The following is a 22573-nucleotide window of genomic DNA, read 5'->3' as shown; positions in this document are numbered from 1 at the left end:
CGGTTCGGTGTGTCCCAGCCCAGCCCGGTTCGGTGTGTCCCAGCCCGGTTCGGTGTGTCCCAGCCCGGTTTGGTGTGTCCCAGCCCGGTTCGGTTCAGTTCGGTGTGTCCCAGCCCAGCCCGGTTCGGTTCGGTTCGGTGGGGATGGCCGCCGGTACCGACATCATCCCGCACCCCATCGCGGCCGGCCTGCGTGCAGCAGCTGTATCCTCCTTTACCGGAGTTTGAAGGGACATGAAATGATGGATGGGAACGTTGATCAGTACAAATACATAAACTGACAACTCCCTTGGGGACTAAAGGTGGAAAACCGTGGTCTCTGAAACCACCACATAAAACATCAAAATTGTAACGAGTTTAAGCACAGCCCCCATGGCACACCGTTAGTAATGGGTCGCCGTGCATTCTCRTCTCTTCCAGGTCCATCGTCTGAGGTCAGTGGATAATTTATTTGTTGTTGTTCAGGAGTTCAAATACTATCAATTTAAAGAAAATAAGGTGAGTTACTCCTCATTTTTCAGTCAGTTCTGGGGTTTGAAGTGTTTGGGGTTTCTAATTTAAGACTARTATCAAAGCATTCTATTTGTTTAACAAGTTTTCTATTTGTGATATTATTCCAGTTCCTGTTTTCTGGCTTGTAAATGGATCTGTGGCCATGTTGTCTTGTTGCCTTGAAAGGCCAGTTTTAATAATGACAGACACGGTTAAGGGGATAAAAAGGGTTTTACTTTGGTATTTGGGATTTCAGGTGCACAACTTGATGGCAGAATGCACACCCGTGTACAGCACGGGTACAAGTTTTATAGGTTTCAGGAATTAGCATATCTGTCTAGGATTTTCTGATAAGAAACTTAACAAATGCAGTAATGTCTCTTTATTCTAATGAATTTCTCCCCAGGATGAGCCCAGTTTACACAAGATGTTCTAGACAGAAGGCTTCACTCAAGGCTGGAGCCTTGGGTTTAAGATAGCACAGGGGACACTGACTCCTTCCTCAGCATGTTTGGTCTCTGCCTAGTAGAATTCCTAAACTAAGCTGGAATATCAAGCTYCAGGAATTATAAACATGTGGGCTAAGGGGTACAGGCGGATGCATAGAGGGTACAGAAAGCGTAAAAAGGAAAAGCAAAAATCATCAGGCATCATTCTAACATAATTTCTAGTTAAATATTTTGCATTGGCAAAATATGGGATGAGAGCTGATGCCATGTTTGTAGGTCACCAACACAGGACAGTGAAGTGTCTCTTTGGTCACTTAGTATAGCATTAGTTGTTCATTTTACAAGATAAATGATGAAATCCTGTGGGTCTTGTGATTTTCAGTGTAATTCTGTTTAGTTATGACAAAAAAAACAGACAAAAACCTCTAAGTTTTGCTTAAACATGTAGATGGGTAAATGCCTAATAAACTACTTTGAGAGACTTAAATATAAAGCATAACTTTTAAATGGATGGAGTAACTTCAAACTACAACTTTTTCTGTCTGTTAAAGGAAGATGCTCTAAAGGACTTGGAAGATTTGGTTAAAAAGCTGTGCTGGACTGATCCATTGAAAGTTTGGGAGTTGAACAACAGCTTGAAAAAGAAAAAGACAAAACGCAAAAAACACAATCTGCAGGGTACTGCAAGCAGAGAGAGGATGAATGATGGTGGAGAAGAGGGTGGAGCAGACCAAAGTAACACTAATGACCAGGAGGACTGTGCCCAAAACCTTGAGGCTGTGGCTGGTGGGCAGAATRCAGAGAAGCCCCAAGGAGTGGCATCCAGAGATGGGCTGGAGGAGGAGGCAGATGATGAGCAATCAGATGTGAAAGGTGAAGTGCAGGCAGGTTCTGAGAGTGGCACCAAGGCTGGTGATGGTCAGACCAGGGAAGGAGAGCCCAAGGTGCTGAGGTTCCGAGTGACGTGCAACAGRGCTGGAGACAAGCACAGCTTCACATCGAATGAGGCTGCCAGAGACTTCGGCGGAGCTGTGCAGGAGCACTTCCAGTGGAAAGCTGACATGACYAATTTTGATGTGGAGGTATAATGGTGTGTGTTGGAAATAGCTCTGTTTCTGCTGGACAAATATTTAGTTCTTAATTCTGATGCTTAGAGATCCCCAATCTGCCTTCCAGAGACTCTGGAACTGAAAACTGGTAATGCTGAAACTGGCCTCCCCTGAAGCATTCATTTTTCTAGCACATTATGTGTGTTCTCTGATCCAAGCACTTGCCTTGCTTTCACCTTCAGTAAATCTTTCCTTAATAGATTGTTTAATATAAGTCTAAATTACCAGAAGATACTCCATATGGAAGCTGGTTTGGGGTGAAGGGGACAGGAAGAGTTAACAACTGCTGTCCTGTGTTTATTTCCCGTCAGGGGAGAGCAGGGGCTGGAAAATACAACCAATATTCCCTGGCTGCTGGTGGTTGTGGGAGCACCGTTTTTGAGGGGCAGATTTAAGTTTTTCTTGCAGGTTTACTAAGGGCTGGCCAGTRCCCTGGAATGAGATGTCACTTCCTAGTTAATGTGGTCCCCACCACAAATACAATTTCTATTGCTGCTTTGCTGATGCTTCACTATGTCTTGCAGGACGTACCTGGCTTCTCCCCCAARTTCACAAACCAAACCTTTTAAAAAGCCAGAGCAATGGTTATAGCACTTTGAGAAGTCTTGTGTGACAGATTCAGTGTGAATGGGAGAGTGTGTGAGTGCTCTCCTGAATTCTGTCTTATTAAAATGGTGCTTTGCTTTACTTCCAAGAAGAAAAGCTCTTTTATATTCATTCTGGGATTTTAAATTACCATCTCAGATTCCCATGAATATTTACCAGGCATTCTGTGAAAAGCTCGTTACTCCTGAAATTCACTTCAAGTTTTTTCTTCAGGTTCTTTTGAACATTCACAACAATGAAGTYGTGGTGGGGATTGCATTAACTGAAGAGAGTCTCCACAGACGAAATATCACACACTTTGGACCCACAACGCTGCGTTCCACTCTGGCGTACGGCATGCTCAGGTCAGGGCAGTTCATTGTGTTATGCTCAGTTAACAAATCATTTTGTTTCAGAAATTGGACCTTTTAGCTCCCCCACTGCCTTGTAATAACAGAGGGTGTTTCCCAGCCAAGGAAATTAAACATTCGCTGTACTAGCCAAGTTCCAAAATAGTGTATTACATTCTTGAAAGTATTKCACTGTATTGCTGGTTATAAAATAGTAATTAACAAGTGGAAAAAATAATCAYATTAAGTTTTTTGTTAAAAGGGTAGAATCAGAGTGATTGAAATAGTTCGTTTTCCCTTCTTTACAGAAATGCAGGTTTTTAAGACATTTCTCACCATATSTTTTCTTCTCTTCCTCAGACTCTGTGATCCCCAGCCCACAGATATCATAGTTGATCCCATGTGTGGTACGGGTGCCATACCAATAGAGGTGATTCTTCCTTGATTTTCTKAAACTTACTCAAACTTGTCTGTATCTGCAACTGAATAATATGTGTGTCTTCTTGGTCATGACTCAATAGTAAGCTCCAATCTCACCAACTTTTGAACAGATACAAATRCACTTTTTGTAAATGACCTCATTTTCCTTCCCTAGGACATAGCAGGAAGAAACTAAATTGAAAAGTATTTTGAGCTTTAAAGTTGCATAATAGAACTATCTGTTAAAGAGTTCTAAATTCCCTGCCATCCACTTGAAGTCGCTTTTTTGTATTCTGTTGTTTGAGAAATTATTCTGGGTTTTTTTTTCAGTCAAGCAATGTTGATGCTGACATTGCATATTATGATTTTCTCCCCAGGGAGCTACAGAATGGCCCTACTGCTACCACATTGCAGGGGATAACAGCCCTCAGGCAGTGAAGAGGGCAGCAAACAACATCTGCTCCTTACTGAGGAAAAACGAGAGTAAGGACAGGTGAGAGGAGCATGAGGGATTTTCCTTTCCTGCAGCACTGTATCCACAGAAATTCACTTTGCATTGATCCGTTTGAGTGTCTGGTTCATACTTTGCATGGATCCGTTTGAGTGTCTGGTTCATACTTTGCTGTTTATTTTGGTGCCAGTGTTCTAGACCTCCCAGAGTAAAAACATTCTGCGTGCTCATGTCTGAGGTAATGCCTTTGCTGTTGCAGCAGCAGCGCCCTGGGCGTTCCCTTGGACATCATCCAGTGGGATATCTGTAACCTGCCCCTGCGGACTGGCTCTGTGGACATTGTGGTGACAGACATGCCCTTTGGCAAGAGGTGAGCTGTGCTGCAAAGGTGCTGGGCCTCGCTGATGTGGCTGTGAGCACTCTCCTGCTCTAGGGCAAAGCTTCTCCCCTGTTGGGTACTGACCTGGGCCTGGTTGGGAGGAGTGATGGAGTCTGTGTTAAAAATGAACCTGGAAAGTGTCAGTGGCTGTGGCCCTGAATGACTGATCAGTGTCTGGGAGCAGTGAACTGGTATTGGTGATCACAATGGAGATCTGAATGTGTCTTGCAGGATGGGGTCCAAGAAGAAGAACTGGGATCTGTACCCAGCKTGCCTGATGGAGATGGGCCGGATCTGCACCCCGGGGACAGGCAGGGCTGTGCTGCTTACCCAGGACAAGAAATGCTTTGCCAAGGTTTGTTCTGTGAGAGAAAATCTAATCTGCTTGTACTTGAAAATAACATTGAGGGAAAAAYTRTAAGCTRTCATCRTYACAAAAGATASTCCATTTACAGAGCAAAAATTAGTAACATTTAAATRCAGTTTTGGAYCTGGAAAGTCCCTTGATGTTGCCATCAGACATGATATAGAATAATAMAAAGTAAYGTTATTAATGCCATTCTTTGTCTGGTTTTGGCTTGCAGGCCTTATCRCGCGTGGGACATATCTGGCGCAGAGCTCAGACGGTGTGGGTGAACGTGGGGGGACTCCACGCTGCGGTGTATCTGCTGAGGCGCACCTGGGAGAGAGCAGAGGAGAGGAGCTCCTTCTGGTAAACTGTGGGGAACAAGACAAGAGACACCTCTAGACTTTGTACAGCAGCCATCTGGTAAAGCTGACACCCGAGGACATGGGTCTGTTGGTTCCAAAGCCAAACGGCCTATGCAGAAACTCGGGATCAACACAAGAGCTGCCTGTTCTACTGTGTGTTCTGAAACCTTATTACTTATATCACCTCTGCTCYGTGCCRCCCAAACTTAAATTCAGGAGTGGAATTAGTAATTCTTTCCTTGGTCTGAGTCTTCCCTTGTATGTTTCAGTTAAATGTTCATTTCTTCCACTTACAGTAGAATAGTTGTTGAGGCAGCTCTGGGGGTAACAATTCATTTACCAAGCTGTATCTTAAACTGACTAACAGTATTACTAAGATTGTCACCTTAAACGGTTCAGAGGTAGWATCTCTAATTTAATTTTCTAATTTATACCATTGCTCAGCATGAATACTAAACCAGTATCTGGTGTGATAAGCAAATTCCAGCTGCAAACAGTGTGCTGTGCTACTGGTTCTCTTGCCTGTTACCTCACTTAGTGCTAATTAMCAGTAAATGTCTAATCCATATTTTAGTGTTCCACTGCCATGGCTGAGGGGGTAACTCACAGAGCCTTAGAAAATGGTTTGTAGTTACTGTTTGAGAACAGAGATTCTTTTAGCAGTTTTATTTAAAAGTTCATGTTTTCGGTGTCTACTGTGGACACATTGAAGTGGCAATTTGTATTTCTTAGGTGTTTTAACTACTGTAGTTCTGCTGCCACAGTATTCACAGAAATATTGTTGCAAATGTTTTCTTCTTTGACCATACTATGATTTCTCAAACCTCTTACTCTGCTCACCAGAGACTGGAAACACATTGCCAATTTGCCATTTGCATTATAGYTGTGTCCATGTTAAGTATGTGTAACTGTTCAGAGGTTAATTAACAATTAATAAAGTTTTTGAAGTTTTGCATAGAGRTAAGYCCTAATTGCKGTCTTTTTCTGGTTCACGTCCAGATTGAAGAATGCAGGAAGGACATAATGTACAGGAATAATCTGCTCTGCTCTSTTACAAGTGTGAATGTGTGCTCTGAGTTGTACAGTTTGAAGCGGTTGCTGTGAAAGCACGCAGTTTTGTTTGTATGGAAGATTAGCAGCAGACACTGAGGAATAGCAGCTTTTTTTGGTCCGTTTGTTGCAAGGGTTGGGCGCGGCGCTGTGCGGGACAGCGCCATCGGGACCCGGCCCTCAGGGCTCCCTCAGGACAGGGCAGGCCCCGCCCCTTCCGGCCGGGCTGTGAGCTGTGCGCATGCGCGGGGCGGTGCCGGGGCTGGGCACAGGCGGGGCGCTCCTGGCGCATGCGCGGTACCGGGGCCGGGCCGAGGCTGTGAGCTGTGCGCGCTGTGCGCATGCGCGGTACCGGGGCCGGGCTGAGGCTGAGGCGGAGCAGAGCCGCTCCTGGCGCATGCGCGGTACCGGGGCCGGGCTGAGGCTGTGAGCTGTGCGCGCTGTGCGCATGCGCGGTACCGGGGCCGGGCTGAGGCAGGGCAGAGCCGCTCCTGGCGCATGCGCGGTACCGGGCTGAGGCAGACCGGGGCGCTCCTGGCGCATGCGCGGGGCCGTACCGGGGCGGTACCGGGTGCGATGGCGCCGCCGGGCCCGGGCGCTCCGGGTGCGGTCGAGCCTGAGCCTGTCCTGCGTTCTGTCAACACGCGGGAGCTCTCTGAGGTCGTGTTCAACAACCACAGCCCCCGCTGCGTGCTGCCCGTCTGGCTGGATTTCGAGGGCCGGCCGCGCCGCTACCCGGTGCTGCAGCCGCGCACGGGCCGCGTCATGCGCAGCTACCGGGGTGGGTGCGGCGGGACGGGCCGCTGTGGGGCCGCCTGGGGGAGATGGTGGCGGTGCGATTGGCCTTTTTCCCTCTCCTCCCCCTTGTTTTTCCTTATCCTTTCTCTTCCCTTTTTCTTTCTTCGACTTTTATTTTTCCCTTCCTTTTCCCCATTTCTCTCTCCATATCCTTTGCCTTTCTTCCTTCTTTTCCCCTCTCCTTTTCCCATTTCCTTTGCTCCTTTTCCCTTTAATTTCTGTTTTTTTCTCTTTTTCCCCTTTTTCCTTTCCTCTCCCCGTTCATACCACTGACGGCACCATGGTAGTGGTCTGTGCACAGTGAGCTGAGCTGGAGAGCAGCTCGGTCCCTTGGGAGCAGATGCCCCTCAAAGCCACTCATTAAAATGGCCACAATTGGTGCATTCCCACTTTGCTCCCTCCAGGGCACCTGTGGCTGTTCCGGGATGCGGGGACCGATGACGGGCTGCTCGTCAACCAGCAGGAGCTGTTCATAGCGGCCCCCAATGTGACCAAAGCTGACATCACGCTGCCAGGTAAGGGACAGGACCATACGTGCCCTAAGAAATTCAGAACTTGGTCTCTTTGGACCTGCTAGGATTAGTGAGAAATCAGAACCTCGTGAAATTCAACCTGCCCAGATACTGGAAAGAGGGTGAGGAGCTCTAGGTAGAGCTGTTGTGTTGGATAGAACTAGTGGCAGACCTGTCCTTTAAATACATCTCTTGAGGAGGTTCATAGGTGCCCCATGGTAGGAACCATGGCTCTCCTCTCTCTGGTGAGCCCAGCCTGTGATGGTGACACTGCTTTGGGCTGTGTTCACGTGCTCAGAGCAGCATCATCGACATTGGAGCAGCACTGAGAGCCCTCATGACAAGGTTGTGTTGGATTTGTGTTTCACTGCAGTGTTCACCCTGAAGGAGAGATGTCTGCAGGTTGTGCGCAGTTTGGTCAGCCCGATGGACTACAGGAAACTGGACATTGTTCAGTCCTTGTATGAAGAGCTGGAGGATCATCCTGATATTTGGAAGGATCTTCAACGGCTTTCTCTGGAGAGGAATGAAGTGCTGAGGAACCAAATTCTGGAATAACACCATTACTCATTTCAGACTCCTCAGTAGCAAACACTGACTTTGAGCAATGAGAGTCACCAGGAAACACAGCAAGACCTGATGCCTCCATTTAAAGTCTTGGAACATAAACTCTGTAACATTGGTGGTAGTAAGTCAAGTCCCAAAGACTGAGCAGCACCTGGAGGCATGCCAGGTTCTGATGGTTCAGTTAATTTCTTCATTACATGTATTGTAAGCCATAGGAATATAAGATCGGGGAAGTTATATGGAAAATATTCATACTCAGTAATTTTCATWGTATTAGAAAGAAARTTACACCAAGGATTCATTTAGGCCAGACTRATKGTTAYAAGTGTCATCRGTTTTGTTTCATTTCTTTTGATGGAATTTCCCTTTCACGTGTAGCCTCAATGTGCCTGTGGGTCACAGAACATGGGGGGTTTGTACATGAGGGTTTCCAGCAGCACCTGAGGACGTGACAAACACGATGGTGGAAAGAGGATGTGTAAATGCTTGGGGGATTTTCTGCCTCTTACCTTTCCACRCACAAAGCCATGTCATATCTGCTCTGGGTCTGGCATGTTTTTACTCTCATTATACCTTGATGCCCTGTTTGCCTTAGTCATGGGATTCTTGCCTGGCTGATCTCAGCCACACAGACCAGATCTTAGTTTTGGGACACCCCAGAATTCCCCAGCAGCCTGTACAGGGTTCACAGGAGGAAATGCTTTAAGTCCTGTCCTTTTCCCTTGCAGTACTGTAGTCCAGGCTGTAGCAAGAGGCCTTTTCAGAGRGCAAGGGCTTCTCAAACTCCTGCATCTTCTTGGGACCAGGGGGAGATGTACTGGCTCACACAGCCAGCTCACAAGCTGGGCCATGCTTAGAGGCAGCCTGGAGAAACAGAACATTTCTTTGCCTGTATTCTGTTCCCCCACCTCTCAGTGGATGTGCTCTGCTACGAATGCACTCAGAGAGTTCAAAGCAGTGTAGTTTTAGAGTCGTGTGAGCTGCCCACCTAGCAAGATGTGCTGCTCAGGTTAGAAGCAGATTGACAGGAGATTGATTACAGAGGTTATTTCTGTGCTTGTTTCCTTCCAGTTGTACATTCAGAGAAAAACTGAGAATCTCAATGTATTTTGTAAGTATGCAATGTCTCCCTATTTATAAATTTGTTTTTCTTACATATTTGAAGTTAGAAATTGATCTTTTGAAATAAAAATGGAAATGCATGCTAGCTTCCTGACTGTAATTCTGTCAGGTAACTCCCCAGCACCTGTGTGTTTGTATCCCTGTGATAACTCTGACAGTTGTTGTGGTTGGTCAGTGAACAGACACTTTGGGCTGTACAATCTGCCCACCCTGTTGCTGCAGGGCTGTGTTGTGGCTCTCCTGAGCTACCAGCACAGTTTCAGGCAGTGTCTGGGCAGAAACAGGCCTATGTGACAAATTCTGCCCTTAGCACCTCTCCTCGATCTCTGAGGGGAAAGTGAGCCCATGCAGCCTCGGGAGTAGGGGCAGTGCCCTGGAGAAGCTGAGGGTTGGAGGGTGCTGTGCTCTCCTGACCATACCCGAGAGGAAGATCCCTGCTGATGTCACTGCAGTTCTGGCAGCTCTGCCACACCTCAGCAGAAAGCTGGCTGCTTCCTGTACCAAAGCTGGTATTAGSTACTGGGATTAACAGTCTGTACATGCACACATGTTCTGGGTATTTCTGAGTTTATGGGGTYTGTGATTTCTTGTCTCACTAGAGTGYATTTTTCTGTTCTGGAGTGCTCCTTTGGATCAGAATAAAAGATTGGAGAAGCCCCGGCTGGCTCGAACACATGAACACTGGGAAAAGCAGCTTCCTACTCGTTCCTCAGATGGTTTAGGAATGAGTGAAAGTCCTCATTTACTTGTGGCAGCAGCAAAACTTGGTGTTTGAGCTGATGGCAGCAGCCCTTCATTGGCTGTCCCGGGAGCAGCAGAGAGCAGCTCAGTGTGCTGGGAACTGCTCCCCAGGGAGCTGAATGGAGAAACCCCTGAGAAATAAATGGTTCTGACATGGTGCAGTGTCCCAGGGCTTGAGCAGAGCACACAGCAGGGCACAGTCCTGCCCACAGAGCGTTGGAAAGGGAAGGCTGAACAGCAGGAATAGACAGGATTGTTCATACACACAGTTGGATGTGTTCTTTCCCCTTGTTTCCCCCGAGGCAAATAGTTCAAATGGTTTCACAAGTTCTTCTAGTACCAAGGGGAAGAAGTCTTTCCTTCCTACTTTTATTTAGTTCTTTGCAACACTATTTCAAGCTCATCTTACATCACTTTCAGAGTTGTTCTGAYCATGTTCCCATGAAAGCATGTTGGTGTGTGTCAGAGGGACAGTCAGCAGGGCAAAGGGAGGGGAAAACCCCATAAATGCAACTTATTGTTGAACTGGTACTACTGTTAAAACAGCTCATCCCAAGGCAGTCTTTGAGTTTTCATATTTTAAATATGTTTTGGATATTTCTGTTTATTTTTTCCTGTCTTTTTATCTTATAGCTACAACATTTCATTTTTCAGCTTTTCCTTGCCACAGTGGGGCTAAGAAGTTCATTTGACAGGTTCACGATTTCTGAGTATAGAAAACTGCAAAAGTTAAAGTTTGAAACTGAAAACAAGAGTTAGCTGTACTGTAACATATATGCAGAGTATGAAGTAATAGTAAATTATAAGCTCTCAAAACTTACAAACTTACAACACTCCTTGCAATTCATACAAATTTAGACCTAGGGTTAAATATGAACAAAAGCAGAAGGGATGGTTACAGTTATGTATTACTGGCAGTAAGGACTGGCTGTCCTTTTAGCCATAAGTATTTGTAGCATTTACACTGGCAAATTAATAAATCATACATTTTTATCAAAGCCAGATAAAATTAAAGAAAAATTGTTGACTTTAAGAACACATTTTAAACCTAATCCTTGACAAGCGAGATCTGGCTCTGTGGCCACTTCTGCTGTTGTTTAATTCTCGCTCTCTGCCTGTCCCACACGCTGTAAGGGGTGAGCTCTTTGTGCTGCAGCGATGCAAACCCTTTTCGGAGCATCCCCGCGGAATCACCTGGGGCGCTTTCGGTGCCTCTCCGCTGCAGCCCGTGCGYTTCTCAAGCGTTGTGCGATCTTTGTGTCGCTGCCCAGGGTGAGGAGCGTGGCGGGTGGAGCTGTTGGGGGGTCCTGTTTGCATCCCCCCTTTCCATGGCCACGGAAAGGGAATGACCGCTGAGTGAGGAGGGGATGAGCGCTGAGTGAGGAGGGGATGAGCGCTGAGTGAGGAGGGGATGAGCATTGAGTGAGGAGGGGATGAGCGCTGAGTGAGGAGGGAATGACCGCCGAGTGAGGAGGGAATGACCGCTGAGTGCCCGCGGCTCCGGCCCCGCTCCCGCCCGCACATCCCGCCCGCCCGGTACCACCAGCGCGCAACAGCCGGGAAAACATCTTCGCTTCCGTCACGTGAAACTCGTAATTTGGCAATCGGGCTGGAGCAACAACCACTCATGGAAAGGAAAATGTGATTTGCATCTGGGGCCGGGCCTGACGTCAGCCGGAGCAGGAAGCAGGGCTCGGAGGCTGTGGAGGTTTGTGGCCGTGCGGAGGCTCTGTGCCCGGCAGCGCGCTGGGTCCGGGACCGGCTGTAGGGTCTGTATCCCCGGGACCGGCTGTAGGGGCTGTATCCCCGGGACCGGCTGTAGGGGCTGTATCCCCGGGACCGGCTGTAGGGGCTGTGTCCGGTACAGGCTGTGCGGACTGTATCCCCGGGATAGGCTGTAGGGTCTGTATCCCCGGGATAGGCTGTAGGGTCTGTATCCCCGGTACAGGCTGTGCGGATAGCCCCCGGGACCGGCTGTAGGGTCTGTATCCCCGGTACAGGCTGTGCGGGCTGTATCCCCGGAACAGGCTGTAGGGTCTGTATCCCCGGGACCGGCTGTAGGGGCTGTATCCCCGGAACAGGCTGTGCGGGCTGTATCCCCGGGACCGGCTGTGCGGGCTGTGCCCCCCGGGACCGGGGCAGCCCCCCGGAGAAGGAGAATCTCAGCGAGAGAACCGGAGAGGTTCGTGCCTCAGCGCACCATGCGCGGCCGCTGCTGATGGGGACGAAGCGCTGTCCGGACAGGGACCCCGGGRCCATGGCCCTACAGCAGCAGCCGCTCGCCCTCCGAGGGGGCTCGGCCCCGGTGCTCTATATCCACAGCATGCCCGCCTGGGTGCTGGAGGACTTCTGCCAGAAGATGGACTGCTTGAGCGACTACGACTGGATGCGATTCGGTGAGGGGATGTGGGGCAGGTGGGCTCTGGGGACACGGGGACAGCGGGGACAGCAGGGGATGTGCTTTGGGACGGGCTGGAGGGTGCGGGATTCGGGGGCTCCGCGCTGTCCCGCACTCCTCCCAGCGCCCAGCAAAGCACATCCTGTAAACAGGGAATTCCCGGGCACCAGTCTGGTTTTGTTTTTCAAACAAAGGTGGAATTCCACATTTCTGTTGTCCCTTGGCTTTTCATGGTCAGCCAGGCTTCTTCCCTTCACTCTCTTCAATCTTTTGCAGTCCCCTCTGCAGTCACACTGTATCTCCTGCCTGTTTTCACAATGTCCCTCACATCTGTTCAGATGTTCTATTTTTATTTTCCTCTTTCCCTTCATATATATTGCCGCGTACTTTCTGCCCCTGTTTTTCTCAGTCCTGGCTGTGTACAGTCAGCAGGTACGGAAAATGTAGTCCCTGAGTTGTTTACTCTTTTTTCTGTATTCCAATGCAAACAATTCTAACCTGATTCTTTTTTCAGTCCTACCTTCCTTTATTTGATATGACTTCTCTAACTGTGTGCTAAATAAGCTCTTAGCCCAGTTAAACTTCCTGATGTAGAGTGGGGGATTCATCTCTATTATCCTCAGATGCATAAAGCTGTATTTCTGACGTCCTTCCAAAGCCAGCCTTGGTGAGARCCCAGGAATCTTTGTCTCCACACAAACACCCCAGACCCCGAATTCTCCTTCAAACCCTCTGAGACCTCAGCTCTGGGGCTGTGTCTGTGAGCTGGGGCAGTGTGAGGGGAAGGGGGTTTTGTGTGGGTGAATGAAATGGGAACAATACAGCGGGGTGACCCCATGATTGGGAGTCAGGACACATTTTGTAGGGTCAGCTTTGGCACAGGATCTAAAACCAGCTGCATTTCCCTGATAGCTTTATCGGAGTGTAACTAACACCCAGGTGATTCAGTTGTTGTTTGGCTGAGCACAGCACAGGGATTTAGGAATATGAGTGAGAATGCAACTGCTCCACTGGCTGCTGTCTCCTGTTCGGGGAGAATCACCCCAGGAATTTAATCTCAACTTACTTTGAGGCAAAGTATTAAGGAGAAGAAAGATTACAGGGAAAATATGCTCAGAAGTGTGACTGGGTCTCCTTTTTCAGTGACTCTGATATAACAACTTTTTTTCCAGAATAGTTGAAGGAAGAGAAGGGATCTCTTGCTTTAGGAAGAGAATTTTCTTCATGTCCACAAARCTAATTTATTGTGATTCTTCCTTTTAAAGATAAGCAAATGCAAAAGCAAACTGTGTCTCACACCTTAGCTCACCCTGCTTGCCCTTGCTAGTTTTTCAAATTTCTAAACAGAAATATCCATTCTCTCTCACCAGCCTCTTATGTGATCACCGATCAAACCGAGCTCCGGAAAATCAAGTGCATGGAGAAGACGGGGATCAGCATCACGAGGGAGCTGATGTGGTGGTGGGGAGTGAGGCTGGCRACGGTGCAGCAGCTGCTGGATCTGCTGCAGGGGCTGCAGCTTTACCGAGCAGCTCAGGTCATCCTGGACTGTGAGTATCTGCCCTCCTCTCGTGGCTCTGTGCTGCTCACAGCATAAACCCCTCCTGGGACAGCTCCCGTGCCAGCTGGAGAAACTTCACAGCCTGGGTCACATTCGAAATTGCCTCTGCTGATTGGGATTTTCTGCTCTCTCAGCTGAAATTGGTGGTGGGAGGGAGGAGGTGACACAGGGGGACTCTCTGGTCCCTGCAGCTCATTGCTCCATCTTTGGAGTGCCCATCTTGGCCCTTCAAGAAGTGCCAGGAGGACGGGCTGTGGCCAAAGCAGAGCTGTGCTTTTACACATCACACAGGGTTTCAGAGCACAGAGACTGCACAGAGGGTCCCTGCCCTTCAAACCTGGTCCTGTGGCATTGGATCACAACCTGAGCAACAGCATATTCCAGCTCCTGCCAGGATTGCTTCCAGTCCAAGAGCAGCTTCCAGCAGTTGGCCACGACAAAGGGACACAGCACAGACAAAACCAACCATGATCTGTGCAGGGAAACACTCACTGTGGCTCCTCTTGCTGGAGGTTTAGACAAATCTTTGAAGTCTTTACCTTCCATTTCTGCTTTTTTCTCTGTATCTGACCATGCTTACTCAGGTGATTCCTCCTGGACAGATACAGAGGATATGTTTTTTGTTCTGTTGGGCAGTTCAGAAAACAAAGTGGTCGTTACGTCACCATAATTCAATTCATTCCTACTTAAAGGAATCAGACACAGCACACAGGGACATCTTTTGCTGGCAAATTACTTCCCAAAGACTTCTACCTCCCTTCAACATTTTCTTGCACTCTCTAGACCCACTTCTGAATGTCCATAATGATGTTTTCTATGTCAGTGCTTTAGCTGCAGTGCTGCCCTGTTTGTCTGATGTGCAGGAAGTTGCAAAAGTCACGAAAAACCCTGAAAAGTAGGTTGAATAAGGGAAGTGCTTCTAGAAGTTCTGAGATTTCTATGTTAAATTGTGTGAGGAGGAAAAACAGAATACAGGAACTTGTCTGCAGAATACAGGGACTGTCTGTTTTGACTAAAGGCCCTCAGACTGAGAGCTGGTTTTAAAATCCTGTAAAATGAGGGATTTCCTAACATTCTGACACAGTAACAAAAATACCTGAGTGTTCTGTGTTTTAATTTTCAGAGCTAGTTTTGTGCATTCATAGGTGGCATTGAAGAAAGTGGATCTAAAGCCCAGAATATATAAATATTGTGCCATTATTGCTCTCCATGTCCTGCTGCTCCTCAGCTCCTGAACGTACCATGGTTCTCTCTCTTGGCTCCTCTCCACAGTTCACTGACTCATGGTTCACAAAGTAGCCCAGATTACACAAGGAGCACGGAGCTTTCTGCTTGTTCCAGGTGTCTGCAGCTTTGTTTGTACAAGTAAAGGAACTCAAAGCTGTTGTCTGATTCCAAATGCCAACAGAGACCTGGCACATTTGATTCTGAGATCACCAGATAAGACACAGAGCTGATAGAACAGCAGGACAAGAACCTCCATGTAATAATATTTGGGCTTTTTTTTTTCTCTGTATGAAAATAAAACATTAATTTTGATTTTTAAGGAAATGTTAAATGTATTGCTGCTAAAAGGTGCCAGATACAAAGAGAAGTTTAGAACTACAACCAGGAAAATGTTATCATGGAGCAGAAAGCCCTTATATCACCCCCAGTACACACTGGGCATTTGCAGCTGCTGGTCACTGTTAGAGCCAGATCCCATTTTCCCTGGTTATCTGCATCTCCCCTTTGCTCTGTTTTGAAGGGACATCAGCCTCGAACATCACCAGCCCTGAGAGAGAAGAGCCTGAGCCTCCCAAACAGATCATGTCTGTGCCTCCCCCAGAAGGCAAAAGGAGACAAAAAGAAACTGAGATGAGTTCATTGCCATCCCCAGACACCTCACACCCGGGAGCAGCCCCAGCAGGCAGTGAGTACAATCCTGAACTCTCCATTTGCTCTGACATGAAATAACCATAACCAAGGTGTGTTTATGGTCAGGAGAGTGGAATCCATACCCAGATTTCCAGCTGAGTGTTTGCCTTTCCCCTAGCACTGTCATCTCCTGTTTATTCCTGGCTTTAGCACCCAAACTCCTGCAAGAGCACAGGCACAGGAGCTCCATGGCCCAGCCAGGGCTGTGCACTCATCCTGCAAACCAGAGCCAGGAAGAGCTGCCTCTCCTCACACAGAATTTGTCTGACAGCTTGTCACAGATTATCCCTGGTCAGAAAATTAAACAAAATATCCCAGATCTTCATAATCCATAGACTTTTATAGTTACTCACAGGTTGTGTATATACAGGTTATATATATTTTATATATTATAAAAAGAAGGTGTGTTTTCAATGCTGTTATTTCAGGTGCTGTTTCTGAAGGATCTTTGTATTCCCTCCCTGCTCCACCGCCTCCCCCAAGAGACCTTTTGAACTCCCTGCAGTCCAACCCTCCTGTTTCATCAAGTGTGAAGGTAAATCCCTCTAGCACTTGCTGACTATAACAAGGAAAATTGCCTTTATAGCATTCTGTCTTTTTTCAGTTGAAGTTTATCCATTTACTTGTACAAAACTGATGTAATGAAAATGTGGGACTCGATTACAAAGGGTTTGACTGAATACAGTACTAATGCTTTGTTAGATTGCTTACAGTTTATATAATTTCTTTTGTCAGTGAAGGACTAGTGGGGGATAAATTGACAGTGTTACACACTGCATAGAAGGTGTAACACCCACAAGTAGCAGCTGAGTTTCACAGACTCTCACGTGTAGATTTTACAGAGGGGTTACCATTTCTGTGCCAGCTGGACAGGACATTATATACCAATGATCAGTCAGAACCACATTCCTGTTTTAGTTTCAGTTTATACTTAAAACGTGGTTTCTGCTCAAACCTGGGCTGATATTGAATTTAAGGCTTGTTGTCCAGAGCCTTGAAAATTGCAGGAGGAAGGTTCCATCACCTGTCTGAGCCCCTGTTCCAGTGCTTACCCATCTCAGTGGGGAAAATTCTCCTGATGTTCCTGATGATTTCAGAATGAGGGCTCCTTTTCCTTCCTCTCCACGTCTCTCTCATCTTTCAGTCAGTCTGGGTAGATCTGTGCTGTCCCTGGTCCCACATGGCTGTTCTTGGCTTGTTTTCTTTGGTTTATTTTGTTTGAGGCTTTAAACTCTTCCACAATAACGTGGTCCAGAAGCACCACCAGGAGAAAGGATTGACTCGGAGTGCAGTAGTTTCACAGTTTCTTTAGGTAAAGTTAGTGCTTTGTTTCCTCAAGCTGGGTGCACTTTAAGGTTGTGAAAGCTGCATGGGACTGTAATTATTGCTGGTGTTAGGACTTCCCACACTGGAAGCCACAAATGATTGTGCAACTGAGGCCAGATGGTTCCAAACTCGATACAGCAGATATGAGGTTTGTACCAGAGCATAAATACATCATAGGGGACCCCACTTTCTCATCCAGCTGTTTCTTAACATATAATCCAACTATAAAGATCAATATTTTTTATAACTCAGACTAACATCTCTTCACATAAATAAATGGACTTTTAAACAAAATTAAGTTTGTTTTCTGGGGAAGGTGGAAATGCAAGTTGGTAACTGATTTCAAGTGGCTTTTACTATGCAAAAGTTTTACATCAAGGCAGCTGTTACCTACACCCTAAGCAGTGATTGCACAGTACATTTCACAGTTTCGTTCAGCAATCACTTTGATTGCTTAAAACATGGAAAGGAAAATAGGACACTGAAAGAAAAAAAAAAAAAGCTTATGGATTATCATGAGATAAACTTGTTTATTCTACAAATGTGCAGCCCTGCAGCTCTTGTGCTCCCCAGCAGGAGACCATGGCTGATCTCCCCAGTGGGAGCCTCCTCTGGACCTCGAGGGAAATCTCCAATGCCACAAACAGTTTCAGTGACAAGAACAGGATCTGTGAAGGTGCTTTTGCAGACATCTACAAAGGTCAGAGGAACAACATGGTGTATGTCATCAAAAGACTGAAAGAGGCAAGTACTGCACCTTTCTCTAGAGCAGGGGGTGTTWTTGGCATCTCTTGCCAGKTAGCAGTTATTGTTTCATATTGTGTGGGCAAARATCAGAATAACTGCACMAGAGGAGAGGKAAMATTGAAATGATGGAAATAATAAAACCTAGATTCAGAAAACACATGTGATAAATACTTTACTCATGTGAGTAGTTCCATTGGCTCTATCACAGGAGTGTCCTGCAGTGTGGGTGTCTGTTTGATGAGTGGATTGGGGGTGTCTTTATGTTCCTTTTCTTTCTAATTCTCAGTTAACTGTTGCCTTTGACTTAATGCTGCCATCAGTGGCACTTGCCTGTTTCCTACACTAGCTGATCATCCAGACACTACCAGATCTGTATAAATGCAGAATCCTAGTAATTACTAATGACATTCTCTTGCACGTTTTTATTTTTCAGCTGGAATGCACGAGTCCAAATTCCACACAGAGGTTCTTCCATACAGAAGTGCAGATTTGCTTTCGGTGAGTGTGTCTTTCAGAGGCACTGCTGCATGTCCCACCTGGGGCTGCTGCTGGGTGTTCATCAGCCCTGGGTGTCTGCTCCAGGAACAGTTCTGGGCAAGCAGGATGGTGTCTGTGGCTACTGCTGGGTGTTAACCCTGGGTACCTGTTCCAGGCACAGTTCTGGGCTGGGGCACTGCTGTGAGGAGCCCTGGGCAAGCAGAATTGTGCCTGTGGCTACTGCTGGATGTTCATCAACACTGGTACCTGCTCCAGGCACAGTTCTGGGCTGGGGCATTGCCTGTGAGGAGCCCTGGGCAAGCAGCACGGTGCCTGTGGCTACTGCTGGGTGTTAACACTGGGTACCTGCTCCAGGCACAGTTCTGGGCTCGGGCACTGCCTCAGGAGCCCTGGGCAAGCAGGATGGTGCCTGTGGCTACTGCTGCTCCTGGCTGAGCTGGCACAGCCCCTCTGCAGCCTTGGCATGGGGAGGGTGCAGTGCCCACCCTGAACCCCTCCTGCAGCTCAGGGGGCTCTTGCTGTGTCAGCCTTTGGCCATCTCCTGCCTGGACCAGGCTGTGCTTCCATTTGTGTTTCCAGCACACCATTCCATCCCACTTGCCTTGAATTTAGGAACTTACTCCAGGAATGTATTTTTTTGTATTGCTTTTACTTCATTTGCAAATCACTGCTGTCTGTGCCTGCAGGTGCTGTCACATCAACATTCTGCAGCTGCTGGGGTTCTCTGTGGAAAGTGGATTGCACTGCCTGGTGTATCCATACCTGCCCAATGGCTCCCTGCAAAATAAACTTCAGTGCCAKGTAAGCAATAATCTGGGACTGGCAYCTGCCTGGGATTGAAATCCYCTTCTGGARTGACATGARAAACAATKGCATCTCTTTGATTTCTGAGAAACAGCCAGAAAAAAACGGTGCTGAAGTGCCTTGGCTGCAAACAGAAAGGCATCACATCTCCYAGAGTTTGRTTGGGACTTGGSCYAAGYCTTTGGTTTTCTAAACTACCAATGTCTTACAGTGTTTTATTCTATTAATTAYCAATTTTTCCTCCTTYCCTTGCAGGATGATTCTGCTCCACTGACATGGGAGACACGRATTAGCATTTCTATAGGAGTCATCAGAGCAGTGGAGTATTTGCATAATTTTGGAATTCTTCATGGGAATATCAAAAGGTGAGGSCTTTGGCATATCTGCACTTCCTTGGTAGTTCAAGGATTTRTTTAACAGTCATGGCYAAAATTTATGCAATTTGGAAATCCATTTTCAGTGTTTTCTGCTGTCCCTTGTTTTGTACTGCCTTTACCCTTTTTTTGTTTAACCTAAATKACAKTTCTCTCTTTCCTAAACGATGGAAGTATATWCCTTTGAAGTAATTTTTGAGTGCTKGTTTTTYCCCTTCTTGCTTTTTMACATGCTTTATCCTTTCACTCCTATGTGGCAGGCCAAATGCTGGACAGTTTCACTGCTTAACTTTAAAAGTATAAAACTAATTTTTTGCCTCAAGATAAAGTAATGATTTGCCAATATTGTTATCTGTCTGTCATTATCACAGCTCAAATGTCTTGTTGGATGAAAACTTCACAGCAAAGCTTGGGCATTCTGGCCTGCGATTGCATTCTTGTGATAAAAAATCAGAATATGCCGTGATGAAAACCAAAGTCCTGCAAGCATCTCTTACTTACTTGCCTGAAGATTTCATCAGACACGGGCAGTTAACAGAGAAAGTGGATATCTTTGGCTGTGGTGTGGTACGTTGCCTTTTTTGCCTGCTCTGTTCCATTTTTTGGTGCTTCCAGACAAGAAATTGAATATAAGAGTAAGTGCCTCATATGGTCATTTTGTTGGCAATTTCAGATTATAGTTGCTGGCTCTATAATGTGCTGAAATCCTGGTTTTAACATACCATACCAAATATGTCTCAGTTTGTGGCAAAAGGTGGTGAATCTTTTGAACAAGGGAAAAGTGTTTTTTATTATAAATAAAATATTACTGCTGATGGTTTAAAGCAAATCAGATGCTCAGAATTCTTGCAGACTCATCACATGAAATGCTACAAACATCACCCGTTCATTTGTAATTTCAGCTGAAATAATTGACAGTCTGTGATGTCACTTCCAATTAAATAGGAATTTAGTCTGTTCAGTGTGATTTCTAATCTACATTTGGCTTTACTTCCTTCTCATTCTTTGTTTCAGCAATACCTGTTGTACTATAAAATCTGTCTCTGGAGGTGCATCTAAAGCACCAGATAAATGCTCTGAGCTGGCACTGTTAAGCTATCTGAAGTGAAAATGTAATATCAAAATGTATTGAAAGTTCAACATTTCTTTAGTTAAAAAACGTATTTTTTAAAATCATAGTTTATTGTGAACAAATTGTTTTATCTTTCAAATACAATTTCCAGATCTTAGCAGAGATACTGACAGGGATTAAGGCGCTGGATGAGGACAGAAACCCAATTTACCTGGTAAGAAAATGCAGCAGTAATGAACACCAGTATGAATGAAGGGGGTTGCTGGCATAAAAATAATTAAAATTTTACTTAAATGAATTTGCTATTTGCTGTCTGCTGTACMTGTCCTGCAGAAGGGCTGTTCAGGAGTCATACCCTGGTTCCAGCAGATATTCCCACTTCACTTACCACACTCATGATGCTGGCCTGAGTGTTTTAGCAGAAATCCAAAATAAATAAATACTGAAGAGCTGAGGCTTTGTGCTGAAATGCTGCTGCATGTTTCCTGTGTGCAGGAAGAGGTGGTGTGAGCCACAGTGAATGGGGAATGGGTAGGTGAGAGCTGTAGCTGCTGATCAGAATATTCTGTTCATCAGGGGTTTGTGTGGTGCCCATCCCTGCAGCTGCTACCATGGCCAGTGTCCTGAGGTTAGAGCTGCACTCACCACTTCACAAACAATCCCAACAGCCAGGCTCACTGAGTGTATTAAAACATCTGTAGAGATGCAGATGTTCCACCTGCATTCCTTCTAAGGGAAGCACTCCTGGTTTCTCATCTGCTGAGGCTTGGTGGGCACAACAGCAGTGTTCTCACTGTTTGCAAACAATTCAGAGTGGTCCAGAAAATCAAAGATCCTGTGTTCCTCATTTCTTTAATGTGTGTTATTAAGGCCTCTGTAAGAATGCTGTTCTACAGTGTTGGCTTTTTTCACTCCTATATAAATGAGCACAAGCCAAGAAGAGCTGGCTCTGCTTTAGGGAATTTGACATTGGACACATGCAAAGAAAGCCCCTGGCCTTTTTCTCTGCTGTGAAAACAAACATTTCAGTCCATTCATGAATGGAAATTATGGAAACTTTTCTGTCTGTGAACCAGACATTGAGGAGCTCTAATGACAAATACACAACAGTACTGATTCTCAGAGAGTCTGACAAAAATCAATGCTTGTGTTAATTGTCTTGACTAACACATCTCCTTCCATTGAACAGAAAGATATGATTGCCGATGAAATCCAAACAGCAAAAGAAAACTCACACTCCAAAGTAAAAAATTTGGAAAAACTGGCTGCCAAGGAAATCTGTTGCAAATACCTGGACAGAAAAGCAGGACATTTGCCCGAAGAGGTGGCTGTTGATTTTGCATCAGCCATCTGCCTTTGCCTGAGAAAGAAGAATTCTAACATAGCAGAGGTAATATTTTAAATATTTGGCCAAGATTTTAGTCTCCTTGTCACTGAGGTCAAAAGCTACAACATTTTTGTCTTGCTTATTTTTGTGTTGACATAGAAGAATATGTGTAAGCAGGAATTACTATGCATTCATGGATTTAATTGTTAAAAACAGGTACTTGAAATGATGGAAATGGCTGAAAACAAGTTAAAAGAGCATTATCTCTGTGGAAGCAGCACTTCTGGATTCTCCATGAACACTCCAGAAGAAACGGATGATGAGACAGCCAGTGTGAGCGTGGATGTTGCCTGTGCAGGGGGGAGTCAGGAGAGCAGGCAGGGAGCAGTCCTGGCTGGTGGCACTGTCCCCTCGATGGCACCTGACACCTATGGGGACATGTCACGGGTCCCCTGTGAGTCAGATGAGTCCAGCAGCTTCACATGGAATCCTCCAGAAAAATGCCCAGAGCAGTTCTCCAGCCTCAGCTGGAGCAGTTCAGAGCGAGTGGCAGCCTCTGATTGCAGGAGCAAGCAGGAAAAGGCCCCGCAGGGAGTGCAGGACACAAAGGTGACACGTGCCACAGGTGATGGCACCCTGGGGACAGCAGGGGCTGCACAGGGCTCCTGCCCACAGGCAAACACAGACCTGGACTCTGCGTGTGCTTCACAAGGTAAAAGTGCCCTCATCTTACAACAGTAGGGACAAGTTACTCTGTCCTCCACAACTGCTTGGGTTCCTCTTCCTAGCTGTAAACACATTGCAGTAAATCTTT

The 22573-nt window shown here is 46.4% G+C and overlaps 3 protein-coding genes across 5 annotated transcripts; all 3 read left to right on the top strand.

Moving 5' to 3' along the window:
- Nucleotides 1–143: 143 nt before the first annotated feature.
- THUMPD3 (THUMP domain containing 3) lies at nucleotides 144–4968 on the top strand. The gene is made up of 9 exons (XM_057385965.1): nucleotides 144–203; nucleotides 390–497; nucleotides 1492–2022; nucleotides 2869–2999; nucleotides 3345–3414; nucleotides 3782–3897; nucleotides 4115–4225; nucleotides 4466–4589; nucleotides 4819–4968. The coding sequence occupies exons 1-9, from the start codon at nucleotides 144–146 to the stop codon at nucleotides 4948–4950; spliced, it is 1383 nt and encodes a 460-aa protein (XP_057241948.1). The 3' UTR covers nucleotides 4951–4968.
- Nucleotides 4969–6549: 1581 nt separating this feature from the next.
- VHL (von Hippel-Lindau tumor suppressor) lies at nucleotides 6550–8183 on the top strand. The gene is made up of 3 exons (XM_057385973.1): nucleotides 6550–6776; nucleotides 7198–7308; nucleotides 7679–8183. The coding sequence occupies exons 1-3, from the start codon at nucleotides 6572–6574 to the stop codon at nucleotides 7861–7863; spliced, it is 501 nt and encodes a 166-aa protein (XP_057241956.1). The 5' UTR covers nucleotides 6550–6571; the 3' UTR covers nucleotides 7864–8183.
- A 3709-nt stretch (nucleotides 8184–11892) lies between these two features.
- LOC130585468 (interleukin-1 receptor-associated kinase-like 2) lies at nucleotides 11893–22530 on the top strand. 3 transcript variants are annotated; one of them, XM_057385971.1, is made up of 12 exons: nucleotides 11893–12131; nucleotides 13504–13683; nucleotides 15442–15606; nucleotides 16040–16146; nucleotides 17514–17681; nucleotides 18118–18182; nucleotides 18869–18983; nucleotides 19242–19351; nucleotides 19732–19927; nucleotides 20584–20646; nucleotides 21622–21822; nucleotides 21976–22530. In XM_057385971.1, exons 1-12 carry the CDS (start codon nucleotides 11954–11956, stop codon nucleotides 22498–22500), a joined length of 2073 nt encoding a protein of 690 aa, XP_057241954.1. In that variant the 5' UTR covers nucleotides 11893–11953; the 3' UTR covers nucleotides 22501–22530. The 3 variants fall into 3 exon arrangements, with proteins under 3 accessions (XP_057241954.1, XP_057241953.1, XP_057241952.1); XM_057385970.1 differs by having other exon boundaries at nucleotides 17511–17681; XM_057385969.1 differs by having other exon boundaries at nucleotides 17487–17681.
- The last annotated feature ends 43 nt before the right edge of the window (nucleotides 22531–22573 follow it).

Source organism: Malurus melanocephalus, unplaced genomic scaffold, assembly GCF_030028575.1.
Source record: "Malurus melanocephalus ecotype Western Australia unplaced genomic scaffold, MMel_1.1 scaffold_897, whole genome shotgun sequence".
NCBI lineage: Eukaryota > Metazoa > Chordata > Aves > Passeriformes > Maluridae > Malurus > Malurus melanocephalus.
This window is presented reverse-complemented; position numbering and strand designations above follow the sequence as displayed.